At 38.3% G+C, this 19,211-nt stretch overlaps 1 protein-coding gene and 1 pseudogene across 4 annotated transcripts in view; one reads left to right on the top strand and one right to left on the bottom strand.

Moving 5' to 3' along the window:
• Positions 1–19,211, bottom strand: part of Nup188 (nucleoporin 188) — a 55,042-nt gene that overhangs the window by 22,332 nt on the left and 13,499 nt on the right. For all 4 annotated transcript variants that reach the window (XM_071601038.1, XM_071601039.1, XM_027943161.2 and 1 more), the window contains 11 exons: positions 17,213–17,297; positions 16,260–16,340; positions 15,784–15,828; positions 14,634–14,726; positions 14,388–14,507; positions 10,162–10,373; positions 9,319–9,433; positions 8,324–8,524; positions 6,436–6,525; positions 1,513–1,578; positions 58–177 (listed from right to left, as the gene is read on the bottom strand). In XM_071601038.1, coding sequence (XP_071457139.1) covers positions 58–177; positions 1,513–1,578; positions 6,436–6,525; positions 8,324–8,524; positions 9,319–9,433; positions 10,162–10,373; positions 14,388–14,507; positions 14,634–14,726; positions 15,784–15,828; positions 16,260–16,340; positions 17,213–17,297 — 1,228 coding nt within the window. The remainder of the gene's footprint in view (positions 1–57; positions 178–1,512; positions 1,579–6,435; positions 6,526–8,323; positions 8,525–9,318; positions 9,434–10,161; positions 10,374–14,387; positions 14,508–14,633; positions 14,727–15,783; positions 15,829–16,259; positions 16,341–17,212; positions 17,298–19,211) is intronic.
• Positions 4,529–5,176, top strand: LOC114098945 (proteasome subunit beta type-6 pseudogene; annotated as a pseudogene).

Below are 19,211 nucleotides of genomic sequence, written 5' to 3'. Positions count from 1 at the left end.
TTGTCTCTCCTGAACAGCATCTCAGGTTCTATTTAGGGAGCTAACTGAACAACTTACCTTTTTGGCAGTGGACTTTCCTGATACCAGGGCTCGGAGTAATTGCAGGAGTGGGGAAAGGAGATGGGGGAACATTCCACATACACTGTCCAGAATGATCCCAAGACCAGAAGTTGGTTCCTACAGCGGAAGGGGAGAAGTCACTATTCTTCAGAACTGCCTGATAATCCTCAGAAAGTCTAGAAGCAATCCTTCCCTAATAATCTAAGACTTTCATGTCCCCACTGAGAAAGGACAACATTCAGTTGGGATTTGATTTAACTGGCATCTGAAAAGCAACTCTTAAGTCTATCCAGTGATCTCTTCTTCCTGGCCACCCTTTCTATGAGAAGATAATTTATTCCTTAGTACAATGTTTCCACTGACGTGAAAACTACCCTAAAACACGTCAGCAGCTAGCCACCACACACAAGCAAAGATGCTCCATCTACATACTGGTTCACACCAGCTTCTACCAGGGATATTGCTAGCATCTGTAAGAGTAAACAGCAACTCAGGAGAAAGAGGTTAATACACACAGGCAGATCAGTCTGGCTTTGGTACAGGTTTGAAAACAGACATTTGAAGTCACTGTCAATGCTAACACCAGTGCTGGTGAAAAACCATTCTTTCCAAATGCTCAAACCAATCACAATACTGATGACTTGGTAAGATCTAGTTACAACCCTCTAAGTATTTTTGAGAGGAATCATCAGGAGGCTGAGGCAGCAGGATTGCAAGTTCAAAGTCAGCCTCAGCAACCTAGTGAGGTCTCTGGCAACTGAGCAAGATCCTATCTCAAAATAAAAAGGGCTGGGGATGTGACTCAGTAGTGAGGAACCTCTGGGTTCAATCCATGTAACAGTAAATAGCATCTCAGGAGAAAGAGAATAATATACACAGGCATATATATATATGAAAAAAAAAAAAAAAAAGAAGAAGAGTTGCAGGACCCTAAGCCAAAAGTGAAGTATGGAGACATATGCCCGAAGTTCCAGTGACTCAGGAGCCTGAGGCAGGAGGATTACAAGTTCAAGGCCAGCTGGGGCAACTTAGTAAAAACCGATCTCAAAGGATAAATTTGGTAGAGAAGCTCTGGGTTATATCCCCAGTGAACACACAAACACACGGAGAAAAGTTTTAGGAATCCTGGTTGTTGAAAGACTGTCAATATGAAAAAAGACTTGGTGATAACACATTGGTGGATGATTTGGGCTACAGACTCAAGTCAGATAGAACTAGGTCCTTGCTGTCTCTTTCTGGCCGTGTAACGTTGGTGGAATCCCTTCATATCCCTAGGCATCACATTTCATCATACACAACGTGGCATCAATAACAGTCTCTACCTCACAGATATTTTGACAATTAAGTGAGAAAATACTTGCAAAACCTAAATATAAAGCCTCTCACAAAATGTCTGATAAATCCTTTTGGTCCAGAGTAATGTCAGAGTATGATTCCCTCCAACATACTTACTGTTCCCCAGAAGAGTTCTGGAAGAGAAGGGTCCGCCAGGACTTCACACGCTGTGTCAATTACATCCTGTTGGGGGAGGGAAGAAATTGTTCCTTTTCCCTGGTTGAAGTAGTGTCTTTTTTTTTTTTTCTTACTGTATTCTGTTCACATAAAAACACCAATAAACATCTCCATATATGTTACAAAAAATTCTGGGTTTAAAGAATAAGATCACACCTTGTCCAGGGTGCATACTGTATATGCTGTATACACATTTCACTTCTCTGAATTTCACATGCTCGTTTGTAAAATGGGGAAAATAATAGCTCATGGTACTATTTTGAGTGTAAGGAATAAAAGCAAGTTGGCTGTAAATTCAAAACTAGTATATAAGTAAGGTATTACTACTAGACTCACCTTTACTTTGCTCCTAACAGGCAGGGCAAGGACAATGTCTTGCCAGGCGTGGTGTCGCCCGCCTATGATCCCAGCGGCTCAGGGGGTTGAGGCAAGAGGATCATGAGGTCAACTTAGAGCCTCAGCAACTTAGAGAGGCTCTCCCTAAACAACTTAGTGAGATCCTGTCTCAAATAAAATATATAAGGGACTGGGGATATGGCTCAGTGGTTAAGTGCTCATGGGTTCAATCCCCAGTACCAAAACAAAACAAAAAAACAATATCTTTTTAATATTTTTATTCTTAACACCCAGGACAGAGTTAAACACACACTGGGCATCTAATAAATGCTTACAGAGTCTTTTTTTTTTTTTTTTTTAAACCAAGCACCACGACTCCTACAACATGTTATATCTATTCTCCAAGCATAGAATAGGACCAGATCCTTCCATTGTGATTAGAATTTTCCTGAAGTGTGCAAAGCTTGTTCTATGCCCCAGAGCTTGGGGAATTGATTCTTTGAATTAGTACCAATCTCATTTTTATCCAATAATAAGAAATTTCCATCAGTTCACAAAACAAGTGACTAATCATTGAAAATGAACACAATGATTTAGTTTTAAGGATACTCATCAAACATCATTTCCCACTAAAAAGAATCAGAACAACTTGGAAAGCAGGTTCTAGGTCTGAAACAAGAATCCTACACAATAATCCTGTAATATCTTGTCATACCAGTAAGCAATAGAGCTATCAAAACAGATAAGGGTAGTGTCAAATGAATTCAGAAGACAATTGGAAAGTCCTTACTGACCAAAGATGGGGCAATCTCAGCCCAAGAATAATAACTGCACAGATTAAAACACAGCTAGCAGGGCGGCAGTTGTAGCACAGTGGTACAGCACTTGCCTAGCATGCACGAAACACTGAGTTCGATCCTCAGCACCACATAAAAATAAATAAATAAAATAAAGATATTATGAAAAAGAAAAACACAGTATGTTTAAATCTATGAGCTCAGGCTGGAGGTAGAGTGCTTGCCTTGCATGCACAAGGCCCTGGGTTCAATCCCTAGCACCACATTAAAAAAAAAAAAAAATCAATATTTTGGGCTGGGGTTGTGGCTCAACGGTTGAACACTCGCCTAGCAAGTTCAAAGCCCTGGGTTCGATCCTCAGCACCACATAAAAATAAATGAAAGGTAAAGGTATTTTGTCCAACTACAAGTAAAATATATTTTTTTAAAATAAATAAATAGGGCTGGGGTTGTGACTCAGTGATAGAGCGCTTGCCTAGCAATTGTGAGGCCCTGGGTTCGATCCTCAGTACCACATATAAATAAATAAAATAAACGTATTAAAAATATTTTAAAAAATAAAATGATAAATAGAATAAATCTATGAGCTCATATTGATATTAAAAAAAAAAACCCACTAGATACCTTGAGAGGGTGCTAGAGAAAACAGGTAAATACAAGAAAAGAATCAGGTATGTATAGAATTCTATAACAGAGTACCAAATAGTTAATGTATAGAAATGTTGCAACTGATAAACAAAGGAAAGACAGAATTAAAGTGCCATTTTGCAATTTTCTCTTCTAATAGACAAAGAACATCAATAGGTGCTTACATCACATAAAAAGACAACCAACACTAACTTCTGATGGAAGTACAAAACATCATCTAGGAAGCAGTCTTGCTTAAAAAAAAAAAAAAAGTCAAACCTAAATGATCTTAGCGGAAATACAAAGGATGAAAGAACATATTAAACTGCATCACAGGGATGCAATCAGCAAAATCCAGAAAATAAGGTAGTCACCAGGAACAATGTCAGAATCAACAACAAAACTGTCAGCAGCACTAAAAAGAAAGTGAATTTACAGATAACACTGGACAACATCCTAACTTTATATGATGGGAAGGTTCTAGGTATGCTGTGCTTTCAAATATGGAAGCCACTAACCAGACATGACCATTAACACACTTGAAATGAGGCCAATGATGCTGAGGACCTGAGTTTTCAATTTCAATCATTTAAATTTAAATAGCCATGTGACTTGTGGCCACCAACCTATTACAATATTTGAACCTTATCCCAACCCAAACTTATGTAAAATTTATGACATATATAAGATAATTGGAAACTTGAACCTGGACTTCATTTTTGAAGATACTGAGTGCTTTTTTTTTTTTTTTTGGTGTGATAACAATTGAAAAGTTAAGTTTTACTGAAATATTCATAAATGATATGAAATACTACATCTGGAAGTTGCTTCAAAAGAATTTGGGAAGGAGTAGAAATGAAATAAAATTAGCTCTGAGTAGATAAATATTGGAAGCTGGTGATGGGATTACAAGGGTTAATTATACAACTTTTTCTACTTTGGTACAAGTTGAAATTTAGTATTTCTTAAAAATGTTGAATTTTTATTAAAATAAAGAAAACTTATTAACAACTGTAAGCTGGGCAAGGTGGTGCACACCTGTAATCCCAACAACTCTGGAGACTGAGGCAGGAATATGGCAAGTTTGAGGCCAGTCTCAGCAACTTAGTGAAACCCTATCTCAAAATGAAAAATAAAAAGGTCTTGGGGTAGAGCGCTTTACGACAGTTGCTTTGTGGCAGCAGAGGAGGAGGAACATGTTGGCCACCTTAGTTGCTGCTCGAGGAGAGGGTCCCGCATCCGCCTGGGGGCAGGAGGCTGTCGCCCCAGACTGGGAAAACCGGGAAGTCTCCACAGGGACCACTATCATGGCTGTGCAATTTGACGGGGGTGTGGTTCTGGGGGCAGACTCCAGAACAACCACTGGGTCCTATATCGCCAATCGAGTGACTGACAAGCTGATTCCTATTCATGACCATATTTTCTGCTGCCGTTCAGGCTCTGCAGCTGACACCCAGGCTGTAGTAGATGCTGTCACTTATCAGCTTGGATTCCACAGCATTGAAATGAATGAGCCTCCATTGGTGCACACAGCAGCCAGCCTCTTTAAGGAGATGTGTTACCAATACCGGAAAGATCTGATGGCGGGAATTATCATTGCTGGCTGGGATCCTCAAGAAGGAGGACAGGTATACTCAGTTCCCATGGGAGGTATGACAGTAAGGCAGTCCTTTGCCATTGGAGCCTCTGGGAGTTCATATATCTATGGCTATGTTGATGCTACCTACCGTGAAGGCATGACTAAGGAGGAGTGTCTGTAGTTCACTGCCAATGCTCTTGCTTTGGCTATGGAACCGGATGGCTCCAGTGGAGGGGTGATCCGTCTGGCAGCCACTGAAGAATTGGGAGTAGAGCGGCAGGTACTTTTGGGAGACCAGATACCCAAATTTACCATTGCTACTTTACCACCTCCCTGAGTCTGGGATTCTAGGATGTAATAATATTCATCCCATACCGATAAGAATTTAATAAACAGTTTGTCAAAGAGAAAAAAAAAAAAAAGGTCTGGGGGTGTGTTCAGTAAATAAGCACCTCTGGGTTCAATCCCTAGTACCAAACAAACAAAAAAACAACCAAAGATGTCTGGGATAGATGAATTTTAAAAATGCAGTTACAAAATAGTATACAGTTGGCCCTCTCTATCTACAGTTACACAACTGCAGATTCAACCAACCACAGATCAAAACTATTTGAGAAAAAAAAAAATGCATCTATACTGAATATTTACAGACTTTTTCCTCTTGTCATTATCCCTAAATAAGACTGCATAATAACTATTTACACACTGTTTACATTGTATATAAGTAATCTAGAGATGACTTTATTTCTTTATATATATATATTTTAATTTTAGTTATAAATGGACCTTTATTTTATTTATATGTGGTACTGAGACTCAAACCCAGGGCCTCACACATGCTAGGCAAGTGCTCTATCATTGAGCCACAACCCCAGCCCCTAGAGATGATTTTAAATTAAAGTATTCTAGAGGATGTCCATCAGTGGATTTTAATATTCTCAGGGGTTCCTGAAATCAATCCCCAAGAGATACCAAAACATGACTGTACATTATGATTTTATTTCTAAAAAAAAATTATTATATTTTTATGTACATACAGGTAGAAAACATCAGAGAACACATCAAAATGTCCATAGAAGTTAACCTGTGTGATAGGATTACATTTTTCTTTTTATCAGCATTTTCTATTTTTTCTACAATTAACATACATCATTCATATAATAAATAATGAATACAGCCGGGCACAGTGGTGCATGCTATAATCTCCTCAACTATGAAGGCTGAAGCAGAAGGATCACAAGTTTAAAGGCAGCCTCAGAAACTTAGCAAGGCAACTAAGCAACTTAGATCCTGTCTCAAAATAAAAACTAAAAAGGGCTGGGGACCTGGCTCAGTGGTTAAGCACCCTTGGTTCAATCCCCTCTACCAAAAAAATAAATGAATAAAAGGAAAAAATTATAAATGAATATAAACAGCAATGAACAAATTAACATGTGAAAAACACAATATAAGATCTAAAGAGGGAGCTGTAGGAATCTGATTGCTAAGCTGAGTAGGACAGAGCCTCAGGAAAGACAGACTGACCTGCTGATTTCCCAGCGTGTGCAGCTCCAACGAGGTCAGAACGAAAGAGAGGAGGCCATAGACACACATGCAGGCAGTACTTGTGGTACACTGGAATGGCAAAGGAGTTGGTGATTAGTTTACAGCTCCTTCCAGACTCAGCATAATTCTCTTGTGTTAATATAGTACTTGTAAACAAATGGGAAGGGAATCTGAAACTTTCACAATTTTCCTAATTTAGTTATAAGATCAGGACGACTAAGGGAGAAACAAAAAAGTAGGAACACGAACATTACAACAGCCAACAATAAAATCAAAACAATCATTTTCAAAGTGATCAAAGTTTGTATGGGAAAGGGTACTTCGAAAGAATAAAGTTACTTTGGATTAGGCAGAGAGCAGTGAAGGGAGAGGAGGGACATGGGGTTAGGAAAGATATTAGAATAAATCCAACATTATTACCCTATGTGCACAGAAGACTACACAACTGGTGTGATTCTACATCATGTACAACCAGAAAAATGAGAAGTTATATTCCATTTATGTATGTGTCAAAGTGCATTCTACTGTCATGTATAACTAATTAGGACAAAAAAAAAAAAAAAGTTTGTATGGGGGAAAAGAAAACCCAATCCAGGGCTGGGGATGTGGCTCAAGCGGTAGCGCACTCGCCTGGCATGCGTGTGGCCCGGTTCGATCCTCAGCACCACATACAAACTAAGATGTTGTGTCCGCAGAAAACTAAAAAATAAATATTAAAATTCTCTCTCTTAAAAAGAAAACCCAATCCAGCCTACAGAAGGACTACTGTCTCTATGAGCTGATACAAATGACACCTGGCCTGAACTGCCATCATTAATCAGCCAGTGCCAGCCAGCAGGAACTTTTGGCTAAAGTCTGTGGTTTCCTTTTTATAGACTGTTTTACAGCAGTTTCAGGTTCACATCATACAGTGCCATTTTATTGTCTTATGAATCCTCCATACCCAGCCTATTCATCCCCCCTCTACCAATTAACCAATATTCTTTCTACTGTCTCAAGAGTTTTGAATTCTCCAGGATGTCTTATCCTTAGAATCACACACCATGTAGCCTTTTCAAATTGCTTCTTTTACTTAGTAATATGCATTCAAGGTTCCTCCCATGTCTTCCCATAGTTTGATAGCTCATTTCTTTAAGCACTGAATAATACTCATTGTCTGAATTTGCCAGTTTACTTTACCTACTGAAGGACATTTTTGCTGCCTTCAAATTCTGGCAATTATGAATAAAGTTATAAACATCTGTGCACAGTTTTTCTGTGTGTGGACATTCATTAGTCTCCAACTCAGACTCTGAGTACATACCAAGGAGCGTAAATGCCGAACCTAAAGTTTCATTTTATTTTTTGTGGTACTGGGAATCCAACCATGGGTGTCATATGCTAGGCAAATGTAACGACCACTGAGCTATCTTTATTTTAGTACATCAAAATAAGTTATGTGAGCCATATCACTCAAAATAATCCCCAACACAAGGCTCAAGAGAATTTCCATTCATCCTGGTCCAGCTGAATGAGTAAGTCCCCCAGAAAGGAATACCCAGTCAAAAATGGCCCAACCCTGTTTTCTAACACACTTTATTGGCAAAGAGTCAGATAATGAGTTCAAACTATCCACCACTTACTGGCTACTGTCGTTTTGGGCAAATTATACCTCCCTCAATCTCAATTTCCTAATGCATAAAATAAGACAATATAATCCTAAACAAAGTGATAATCAGGATTAAATTAGAAAGTGCTGAGCAGGGTCTGCTTTATAAAGGTTAGTTACACTTTCACTCTTATCCACTTCACTATTAGGATTCTCACTGTTCTCATGGCTCTGCCCAGCTTTTTTGCCCCTGACACTCAACCAACAACCTGGACTCACATCATTTCCCCCAATGGCAAGTGACCGCAGTAGTCGAGTCAAATACTGAAATACATTCAGCTGGATAGCTGTGCCACCTATCTTCCGGACCACACTGCTTGTTTCTTCTGGGTTCAGGGTGTGACGGAGGAGAGCCCAGGCCAAAAGCACCGGGGCATGATGTAGAATGTCCCCAAAGGTCAACATCAAGTGGTCCATATCCTAATGAAGGGAGAAAACATATCTGTATCTCTGAAGAGAAAGAGTTAAGTTCAATAAGCATTTCATTCATCCAAAGAGGTCTCACTTTCCCATTCTAATATTTCACTGTTCTTAAATCCCAGCCAGCTCACTAACAAGCGCCTCAGTTACTTTTCCCTTTAGAAGTTTTTTCCTATTGATTTTAAGCAGTCTTAATTTAAAACTGTAAAACACATGCTCATATGAAAACTCTATAAATTTCATTACCTTGATTCTCCTTCCTAATTTTGTTTTCCTGGTGCTGAAGATTGAACCCAAGGCCTTATACATTATAGAGAAATGCTCTACCAATAAGCTACATCCCTAGCTCTTTCTTTTTTATTTTGGCACAGCATCTCATTAATTTGCTGAGACTGGCCTCAAACTTGCAATCCTCCTGCCTTGGGCTCCCAAATCACAGAGATTACAGATATGTACCACCACACCTGGCCCATTTTCTACCTTTCTAACTACCTCATCTCAATGTTCACCCCTTTTCCTTTTTCACAAATCCCAAAATAACAGACTATCCCCAAGGTTTTGTCTTCAGGCATCTTTTCTTCTTATACCATCTCCATGATAAATGCCCTCACAAATTCAATTGTCACCTCTATAAGGATGACCAAAAAAAACCCAGACTTCTTCCAAATCTAATTAACTATTTAATAAATTCACATCACTGAAAATTTTATGCAGCAGGATAGTTCAGTGTTTAAGAACACACTACTAACTATAAACCATCTGACAGGAAAAAAAAGTAGCTCTTCCAAGCTCACCTGACAAATAAGCCCATCCTGAGCAAATTGGTGCAATTCTCTCCTATCATCCAAAGCACACTTATGCAGGGACTCAATATCCATACCTTCCACCAGGATAAGGGCACTGAAATAGCTGGAAAGAAAAATGGTACTAGTCTCATGTGCTGCTTTGAAGCTCACAACAGACCAGGTGAAATGTAAGATACTTCCCTATCAAAGTCATTACTAAGTTACTTAAAGTTCTTTTCCCACAGTGTCTTCTAAATCTAGAATATGTTTTATACTTCCAGTACATTTCAATACGACCAGCCACACTTCAAGTATCTGACAGTCATATGCATCTGTGTCCACCATACTGGGCAGCACAGATCTAGTATTAAAGGTTTCTATAGCCACCACTTATACCTAACCCTGGTAAGCCATCTTATTTCTCAAGCATTCATCTTTGCTCACAGAGGGAATAATCCTCAAAATGTGGCTATGTCCCTGGCCATTAGTGGGAAAAAAAAATGAGAAATTCCAAAGTCAACAGATATGGCTTCAAAGAGCAGAGAACACCTAAGCCATATCAGTCTTCTTAGCATTTTGATGTCTACCCTGTAACAGTTGCTCAACAACTATTGTTTGTTGAATGAATGAACTCCTTAAAAGAAATAAAAGAACCTTATACTTTCAAGAACATGCCCCCTTAAGTCCAGTCTTCAGCTCCTATATGAAAAGAACAAGTCAGTAGGCCCATCTATTTCTACACCAGTTAAAGGAAAAGTCCACTTTTCCCCCTCACTTATTTACAGAATCTCTACAGTATCAGTGCTCTAAACATTATACAACTCCTATGATATTCAATTCACTCAGACTTACCCAATCCGATCTACAAATGGATCCATGGTCTCATCCACTAAGTGCCGATTAGTCTGCCTACTACCAAATCCTTGCTCTTTAAACATTTTGGTCAATACTAGTAGGTCACTAGGTGCCATCTCAAAGTATGCGTAGTAAAGGAAAATAATTTCTAGCAGCATGGACTGCTCCCGAAGGCACTGAACAAACCAGCGTGACACCTGGCGCTCAGTCTGCACAACCAAGAAAGAAAAAATGGGAAAATGAAATTAAAGATCTCTTTAAAATTTAAAAAAATTGTATTTCATGCGATATGCACATTATATTGGGGCTGAGGATACATAGCTCAGTTGGTAGAGTGCTTGCCTCATCTGCACAAGGCCCTGGGTTCAATCCCCAGCACCACAAAAGTAAAGAAAAAAAGAAAGAAAGAATATATGCACATTATAGAAATTCAAAAAGTATAAGTGGGGGAAAAAAGGTGTTCCTCTCCCTACAATTTTTTAAAAATAATAAGTTGTCAATGGACCTTTTTTTAATTTATTCATTTATTTATATGTGGTGCTGAGGATTGAACCCAGTGCCTCACATATGCTTGACAAGTGCTCTACCACTGAGCCACAACCCCAGCCCCTTCCCTATTATTTCTGTTGCCTAGTTATCCAAACCCCTCTCCACAAGCAGCCAGTGTTGAGACTCGTATTTCCTTTCAGCAGTATACTATATATATCCATTTACTCATTCTCTAATCTATCTTTAATCCAAATTTTGTTTTGTGTGTATATATAATATCCCCCACTCCCCTGGTACTGGGGACTGAACCCAGGGGCATTTTACCACTGAGCTGCATCCACAGCCTTTTTATTTTAAGACAGGGCCTTACTAAGTAAGTTACAGAGATTGGTATTCAACTTGGGATCCTCCTGCCTCAGTCCCCCAAGTTGCTGGGATTACAGATAAGCGCCACTGCCCTTAGCTCAACCAAATAACATTGCACAAACTATCTATCAGGCACCTTTCTTTTTTCATTTAACAATATATCTTTTTTTTTTCTTTTTTAAAGCTATTTATTTAGTTGTAGATGAACACACAGTATCTTTATTTTTATGTGTTACTGAGGATCAAACCCAGTGGCCCATACATGCGAGGCAAGCACTCCACCACTGAGCTACAGCCCCAGCCCCTTGACAATATATCTTAAGATTATTTCCTGGGCTAGGGTTGTAGCTCAATGGCAGAGCACTCGGCTAGCACTTGTGAGGCACTAGATTCAATCCTCATCACCACATAAAAATAAAATAAAGGTATGGGTCCATTTGCAACTAAAAAAAAGCTAAAACAAAAAAAAGATTATTTCCTGTTTTTCACTCCTTTATATGTATATACACACACACACACACACACACACACACACACACACTTTATTTTTTAATTTGTTTATTTTTATGTGGTGCTGGGGACCAAACCCAGGGCTTCACACATGCAAGGCAAGCACTCTACCTGAGCTACAACTCCAGTCTGTTTCACTCCTTTTTAAAGCTTTACATATAGTAATCAATTTTATTGATATGCCATAGTCTATTCAATAGTCCCCTTATTTTTACTGCTGCATAGTATTCCACTAAAAATGTCATAATTTATTTTACCCAGATCACCTGGAAAGGCATTCAGTTAATAGGAATTTTTGGCTAATAAAACCATGCTGTATGATAACAGAACTCAGCAAACACAGCAGATCTGAACCATATTGAGCCAGTTGATATTCGTAGACCATCACACTCAACTACTGCCAGATAAACACTCCTTCAGGTGTCCCTCCCTGCTACACTTACCAAGAAAGATCATATGGTGGGCCATAAATTATAGGACAATAAATTTGAAAAGATTACAATGATACAGAATGTGTTCACTGATAATAACAGAATCAAATGAAAAACTGTTAACAAGATATCTAGGAAAAACATTAAATATTTGAAATTAAATAACATACTTCATTTACAGCTTAAATTTTTCTTTTAATCATGGATCCATTCAGATTTTCATATAACAAAACGTTTGAAGAAAGAAATGCTAATTTTTCTCCAGATCGAGTAGTTTCAACATTACTTATTAAATAATCCAATGTTTTCCCACTGATTTGAAATCCCACTTTAATCACTTTAATATAATATTAAATTTCCTACCTGTATCCGAGTCTACATCTAGGATTTCTATTATGTTTTATTCAACAGCCTATTCATTCATTTTCCAATTCCATATTTTAAAAATTGTTACGGTTTTATTATCTGGTAAGATTAATCTTCCTTCATTATTTTCTTTTTTTCAAAAATTTCTCGGTTATTCTTACTTTTTTTCTTTAATTGTTGATAGATCGATATTTATTTATTTATTTGTGGTGCCGGTGGCTTTTTTTTTAAATATTACTTTTATTTCTTTATCATTATTTTCTTCTTCTTCTTTTTTTTTTTTGGTTACCAGGGATTGAACTCAGGAGCACTTGACCATTGAGCCACATCCCCAGCCCTATTTTATATTTTTATTAGAGACAGGGTCTCACTGAGTTGCTTAGTGCCTCACTAAATTGCTGAGGACTTTGAACTCATGATCCTCCTGTCTCCAGGATTATAGGCGTGCACCACTGCACCAGTCTATGGCGCCCACCTTATTATCATTATTTTCTTTGGTACAGGGGACTGAACCCAGGGACTTGTATATACCAGACAAGTGCTCTACCACAGAGGTACAGCTCTAGTCCCTGGCTATAATTTCCTATGCCCATCTCCCTCCCTCCCCTTCATTCTCCTTTGTCTAATCCAAAGATCTTCTACTCCCCCTTATTGTAAATTAGATCCACACCAGAGAGAACATTCGGCCTTTGTTTTTTTGTGTGTTGTGTGTTTGGTGCTGGGGATTGAACCCAGGGCCTTGTGCCTGCAAGGCAAGCACTCTACCAATTGAGCTATATATCCCCATCCCTCAGCCTTTGGTTTTTTGGGACTGGCTTATTTCACTTAACCTGATAGTCTCTAGTTCAATCCTTTTACTGGAAAATGCCATAATTTCATTCATCTTTATGGCTAAATAATACTCCATTGTGAATACAGACTCCATTTTCTTTATCCATTCATCTGTTGAAGGGCACCTAGGTTGATTCCACAGCTTAGCTATTGTGAATTGAGCTGCTACATTATGCTGATTTTAAGTACTTTGGATATATGCCAAGGAGTGGGATAATTCCATAAGTTACCCTCCATGCATATATGATATGGTGGTTCCATAATATGAGTTTTCTAATTAGTTTTCCCAGTACAAGTACCAGAAAAAAGGCAGAACACACACTTACTGGTATTTTTTTTCTGGGACTACATTAAAGTGATACGCTAACATATGTATGATGAACTAGATTTTTTTATAGTATTGAATCTTTATAATCAAGAAAAATGGTCTTTCCATTTGGTTATGTTTATTTTAACACCCTTTATAGCATTTTAAAGTCCTCTTCATTTTGATTTTGGACTGCTTATTTCTGGGAATTTTATGCTTTTATTACTATTTTATGCTTTTGCTTGCAAACTTTCTGGGGAGACAGAAATGTTAAGTGGGCCGTTTTTTCCCATTAAACATTTTAAATAGTTAATGTCTGTTTTTGTTGACGGGTTTTAATAAAAATGTTTTCTCTTCAAAACAAAAGCGCAGGATGTAGTGGTGGATGCCTGTAATCCTAGTGGTTTGGGAGACTGAGGCAGAAAGATCACAGTTTGAAGGCCAGCCTCAGTAACTTCAGTGAGGCCCTAAGCAACTCAGCAGGACCCTGTCTCTAAAAAGGGCGGATGGGGCCTCAGGATGTGGCTCAGTGGTTAAGCACCCCAGTATTCAATTCCTAGTAGCAAAAAACAAAACAAAGAAAGGCCAACCTACAATCTATAAATGCATGCTGCTTTAGAATTTAGGATAAAAACAGTCAAACTAACATCACATACTTGATAGAAAATGACAAACAAAAAGACAAAATTGTGGGTTTATAGTATCAATAACCACTAACAGCATATTTTCATTGAGAACAGAAAATAAAGAAAGTCCAAGGAAAAGGTCCAGAATTAAGTACTGTTTAAAATTAAAGTCATTAACTTTCTGAAAGTAATCCATACATGTGCCAGTTTATACATTAGCAAATAATTCAGCCTGGGGCTCCATAAGCAAGGACACACCACTCCCCACAGGTTACAGGAGAGCACAAGCACACATACCATGAGGTTCCCATGCGTCTCCCAAGTTGGTGCTTCAGTTTTATATAGCTCTTCAAATTGCTGCCTATATTTTAAAACTAGTTCCTTCTCCAATTTATCAACACAGTCTGCATATTCAACCTTAAAAAAGAAAAAGAGAATAATCCATACCCAAAAAAGATAAATATTCAAATAAATACAAATAATATATTTAAAAGGTTTGAATGATATAGGCTGGAAAGAACCAAGAGGATTCAATAGGCTTACCCTGTAGGGGTGTCTTTCATCTTGGAAATAAGTGAGAAGGTGTAAGACACAACGAAGAATATAGGTTCTTTCTTCATAGTAATAATCTGCAATCTGGAAAGAACCCAAAGATTCAAAATTAGTTATTCACATTTAGAAAGAGGATATTCAATTTTATAATTACTGATAATGAGATCACATAAAGACATGGATGGAAAAGATGAACTTACATAAGCAGTCACAAAAAATGTAAACATGTTGAACTAGGCCCCCCAAATGCAAAAGATCTTTGTAAACTAGGTAAGCCATGGAAGGTGATACAAGAAATTATTAAAACAAGCTTTCCAAAAAAATTTCAAGCATGATTTCTCGGAGCATTCAAGTAATATACAATGCTATTGGCTGACCAAACACATTAAAACAAATATAAAAATACCGCTCACTGATAAATGTTCTAACTGCTTATAACTAATATACTTAAGTCTTACTAAATATTAAATGAGAAACTGCTTTAGAAGTCACAAATTCCACTTTTAAAACTAAATCCTAAATGAGAAGGTTCCAGGAGGGGAAGTGGGAAATAAAGAAACACAAGTTAGGGCTGGGGATACAGCTCAGTTGGTAGACTGCTTGCTTAACATGCACAAGGCCCTGGGTTCAATCCCCAGCACCACACACACACACACACATACACACACACACACAAAGAAATACAAGTTAATGCTGCTGAATTAGAGAAAAGATAACCAAGAACCAGTTCCCAACACTAGTAGCTGAACAATTGATCTCCTTCAGGAAAACCCTTCAGCTGGGCCAGGGGATAAAACCCTCCTGTTTCACAAATGAGCAAATAAGCATCTGCACTAAAACCTCAAACTCTCCTAGCAGACGAGTCAAAAACCAGCAATGCTCAGGAAGACAAAGTCGAAACTGCCACCCAACTATACCTTAAAAAAATGGAAATGGTAGCCAGGTGAGGTGGCACACATCTGTAATCTCAGAAGGATTACAAGTTCAGTCCAGCCTAAGAGCAACTTAGCAAGACTGTCTCAAGATAAATATTTAAAAGGGCTGCATGTGTCACTTAGTAGTAGAGCACCTGTGGGTTCAATCCCCAGTACCAAAAAATGGAGAAAAAAATAATAAAAAGGAAATGTTAACTACTACTGACCTTCAGGATTAAGGCCTGGCTTTGCCTCTCATCTTGCAAGACCATCTGAGGAAAAACAACAGTCAAGAAGTCACCTCACAGGCAAAACTCAATTAAGAAAGAAAAAGTCTCACATTTCAAGATTATAAGTGCCCACTTGTTTTTATAAGCATTTCTTACCTTAGTTTTATTAAAATGTATCCAAAACCTGTGCTCAAATCCTTCCCTGCCTCTCCTCTGGCCTCAGTTTCCTCATCTGTAAAATGAGTAGCTGGGCAAGGAGGAAGCTCTTTCAATTCTATGATTAGCATGGCATGCTCTGACCTCTCCACCCTCCGTATGAGAACTGATCTGTTGTTTTTTAAGCCTTGGGAAGCCTTTCTTGAGAATGGCTATATCTGACAACCCACCTCTATTGAAAGAACTGGTGCCCAAACCCTAAATTATCTAAAACCACCAAGGAAAAGACAGCTGATAGAGCTGGGCAGACCACAGACCTTGAGCAAGTCCCGAGTACCCCTGTAATCCTCCTGAAGGTAACATTGGAGCAACTGCACGCTCTGTTCTTCATCAAGACTCTGAAATGTAGAGCTCTTAAGTTAGGAACAATCACCTCAGCTCAGAACCACACACAGCATGCAAAGCACTAAAGATTTTTCCTCCAGCCAGGCATGGTGGCTCACACTATGTAATCCCAGCGGCTTGGGAGGCTGAGGCAGAAAGATCACAAGTTCAAAGCCAGCCTCAGCAACTTAACAAGACCCTAAATCAAAATAAAAAATAAAAAAAGTACTGGGGTTGTAGCTCAGTGGTCCAGTACAAAAAAAAATTTTTTTTTTCCATACAACATAACAATTTTAACCCAAGTAGAAGAAAAGGGGCCACTCACTGACACACAATTTGCATGACAATACCACATTCCAGAAACAAGTGCTTTTTTACCAAGCACATTAATATAGCAGTAGGCATAACATGGGCTCTAAAAATTGAATGAGAACAGCTAAGTACTGAAACACAAATGTAGTCAATTTAAAACATGTATGCTGCCAGGCATGGTGGCGCACACCTGTAATCCCAGCAACTCAGGAGGCTGAGGCAGGAGGATCACAAGTTCAAGGCTAGCCTCAGCAACTTGATGAGACCCTGTCTCAAAATAAAAAATAAAAAGGTCTGGAGACATGGCTCAGTGGTTAAGTGCCCCTGATCAATCCCTAGTACCAAATAAATGGATAAACACATGTATGCTGAAGAAAACTCTATGATATGTAGTAAACGGGTCGGGCAACTTCGCTATGTGACTTTGGTGAGAAGAGTTGTAACTTGGGTATTTCTAAAACACAACATATTCAATTAATTCCTAAAATTGAAATAAACTAAATTTGTACTAACAATAAAACCACATATGTTCACATCACAAGCAATAACCGAGTCAGTGCTACTTTTTACTCACCAAAAACTTGCTGATCCTTAAGCCCAGTTCCTTCAGTGGTGAAGCTACATCTTTATTAGCTTTCACTTTTTCCGCTGAACTTGGACTATGAAAAGAATAGAACATTTCCTCATTCTCAATAACCCTTTAGGGGTTTAAAATAAAATTTCTTAGATATTTTTACTACAGGCTTTTTTCCTGCCATTTAGGTCTCTATAAATACACACACACATTCTCCACTATAGACTTTAAGACACAAAACTCGTTATACCCCAGTAATAAAAAATAAGTTATGTCTGTTTTAAATTATAAGGATATTACCTATAAATCTGCTAGGTTAAATTCTTTCTCATCCATAGAAATATCCTAAAAGATAAATACTATTACCCCATTTTACAAATGGAATTATCAACACTTAGAAAGAGAAAATAACTTACCAAAAATCCACAGCTAATAAAAATTTGAGATGAAATGTAAAACAAGGTCTGTTAGTGTACACACATGTATTATCAAAATCTGTGGTGTACGCCTGGAATCCCAGCAACTCAGGAGGCTGAGACAGGAGGATCACGAGTTCAAAGAGCCTCAGCAAAAATAAGGAGCAAAGCAACTCAGAGAGATCCTGTCTCTAAATAAAATACAAAACAGAGCTGGGGATGTGGCTCAGTGGTAGAGTGTCCCTGTGTTCAATCCCCAGTACTATAAAAAAAGAAAGAAGGCCTAGAAGTTGTGACATCCCAGTAAGAGCAAACACAGTCAGAACCCAATCTTGGTTTCTAATACCATTCTTCCATAAAAGGAACCAGGACTCCTTGGAGAATTATTGATTCTAGAGCTGAGGCAGGAAAAATATGAGACTAAAGCATTTTTTAGGGCTCTAAAGTAAGGAAATATTGAAAAAACAAAAAAACAGACATCAATTTGAAAGAACTCCCAAAGTCTAACAAAGGAACAAAATATTAACAAAAATAGAGGGGGCTGGGGGAATATGCCTAGCATTCACAAGGCCCTGAGTTCAATCCCAAGTACCACCCCCAAAACCATAAAAAATGGTACAAAATACATATACATGAGTTCTTATTGATTAAATGAGTGATTAAATAGGTGAAGGAGTAGGGGCAAAGTCTTCCTTAAAGGAGACTCCAAAATAGCACACACAGATGCTGCCTCCTCAAGAGGTGAGTTTTAATTCCACCACCCCATATGAACAGTGGACTGTTCCAGTAACCCATTTCCAAAAAAAAAAGAGTAAGGAAAGTGAACAAAGTAACTAGTAACTACAGAAGAAAACCCCACAAGTAACTGTGTGAACCAGGTAAACACTACTAGTAATGTTTTTTTAATACTCATTTTTTAGTTGTAGTTGGACACAATACCTTCATTTTTTTATTTTTATGTGGTGCTGAGGATTGAACCCAACCCCACAACCCCAGACCCCACTACTACTAATTTTGAGGAACATGCCCTCTGATATAAGAATGGTATTTCAGCTGGGCACAGTGGCACATGCCTATAATCCCAAGTAGCATGGAAGGCTGAGGCAGGAGGATCACAAGTTCAAAACCAGCCTCAGAAACTTAGCAAGACCCTAAGCAACTCAGTGAGACCCTCTCTCTAAAATAAAAATATTTTTAAAAAGGGCTGCAGGGGCTGGGGTTGTGGCTCAGCAGTAGAAAGCTCACCTAGCACGTGTGAGGACCTTGGTTTGATCCTCAGCACCACATTTAAAAAATAAATAAATAAAATAAAGGTATTGTGTCCAATTATGATAACAACAACAAAAAAGGGCTCCCCTGGGTTCGATCCCCAAGACCAAAAAAAAAGTACTTCACCTCTGTATATTCTTGTATATTCTTCCCAAAACTCACACCCAAAGTCTAATGAGAAAAACATTAGACAAATCCAAATTAAGAGCATGAAAATTAAGAAAAAACTGAGATGTTGTCACAGCTAAGTGGACATTTAGGAGACATAACTAACTGCAATATAGTACTCCTGGATTGGATTCTGTAAGAGAGGG

Source organism: Marmota flaviventris, chromosome 13 (genome assembly GCF_047511675.1).
Source record: "Marmota flaviventris isolate mMarFla1 chromosome 13, mMarFla1.hap1, whole genome shotgun sequence".
Lineage (NCBI taxonomy): Eukaryota > Metazoa > Chordata > Mammalia > Rodentia > Sciuridae > Marmota > Marmota flaviventris.
Note: the sequence above shows the minus strand (reverse complement) of the source record. Positions and strands in the feature narration are given on the sequence as shown.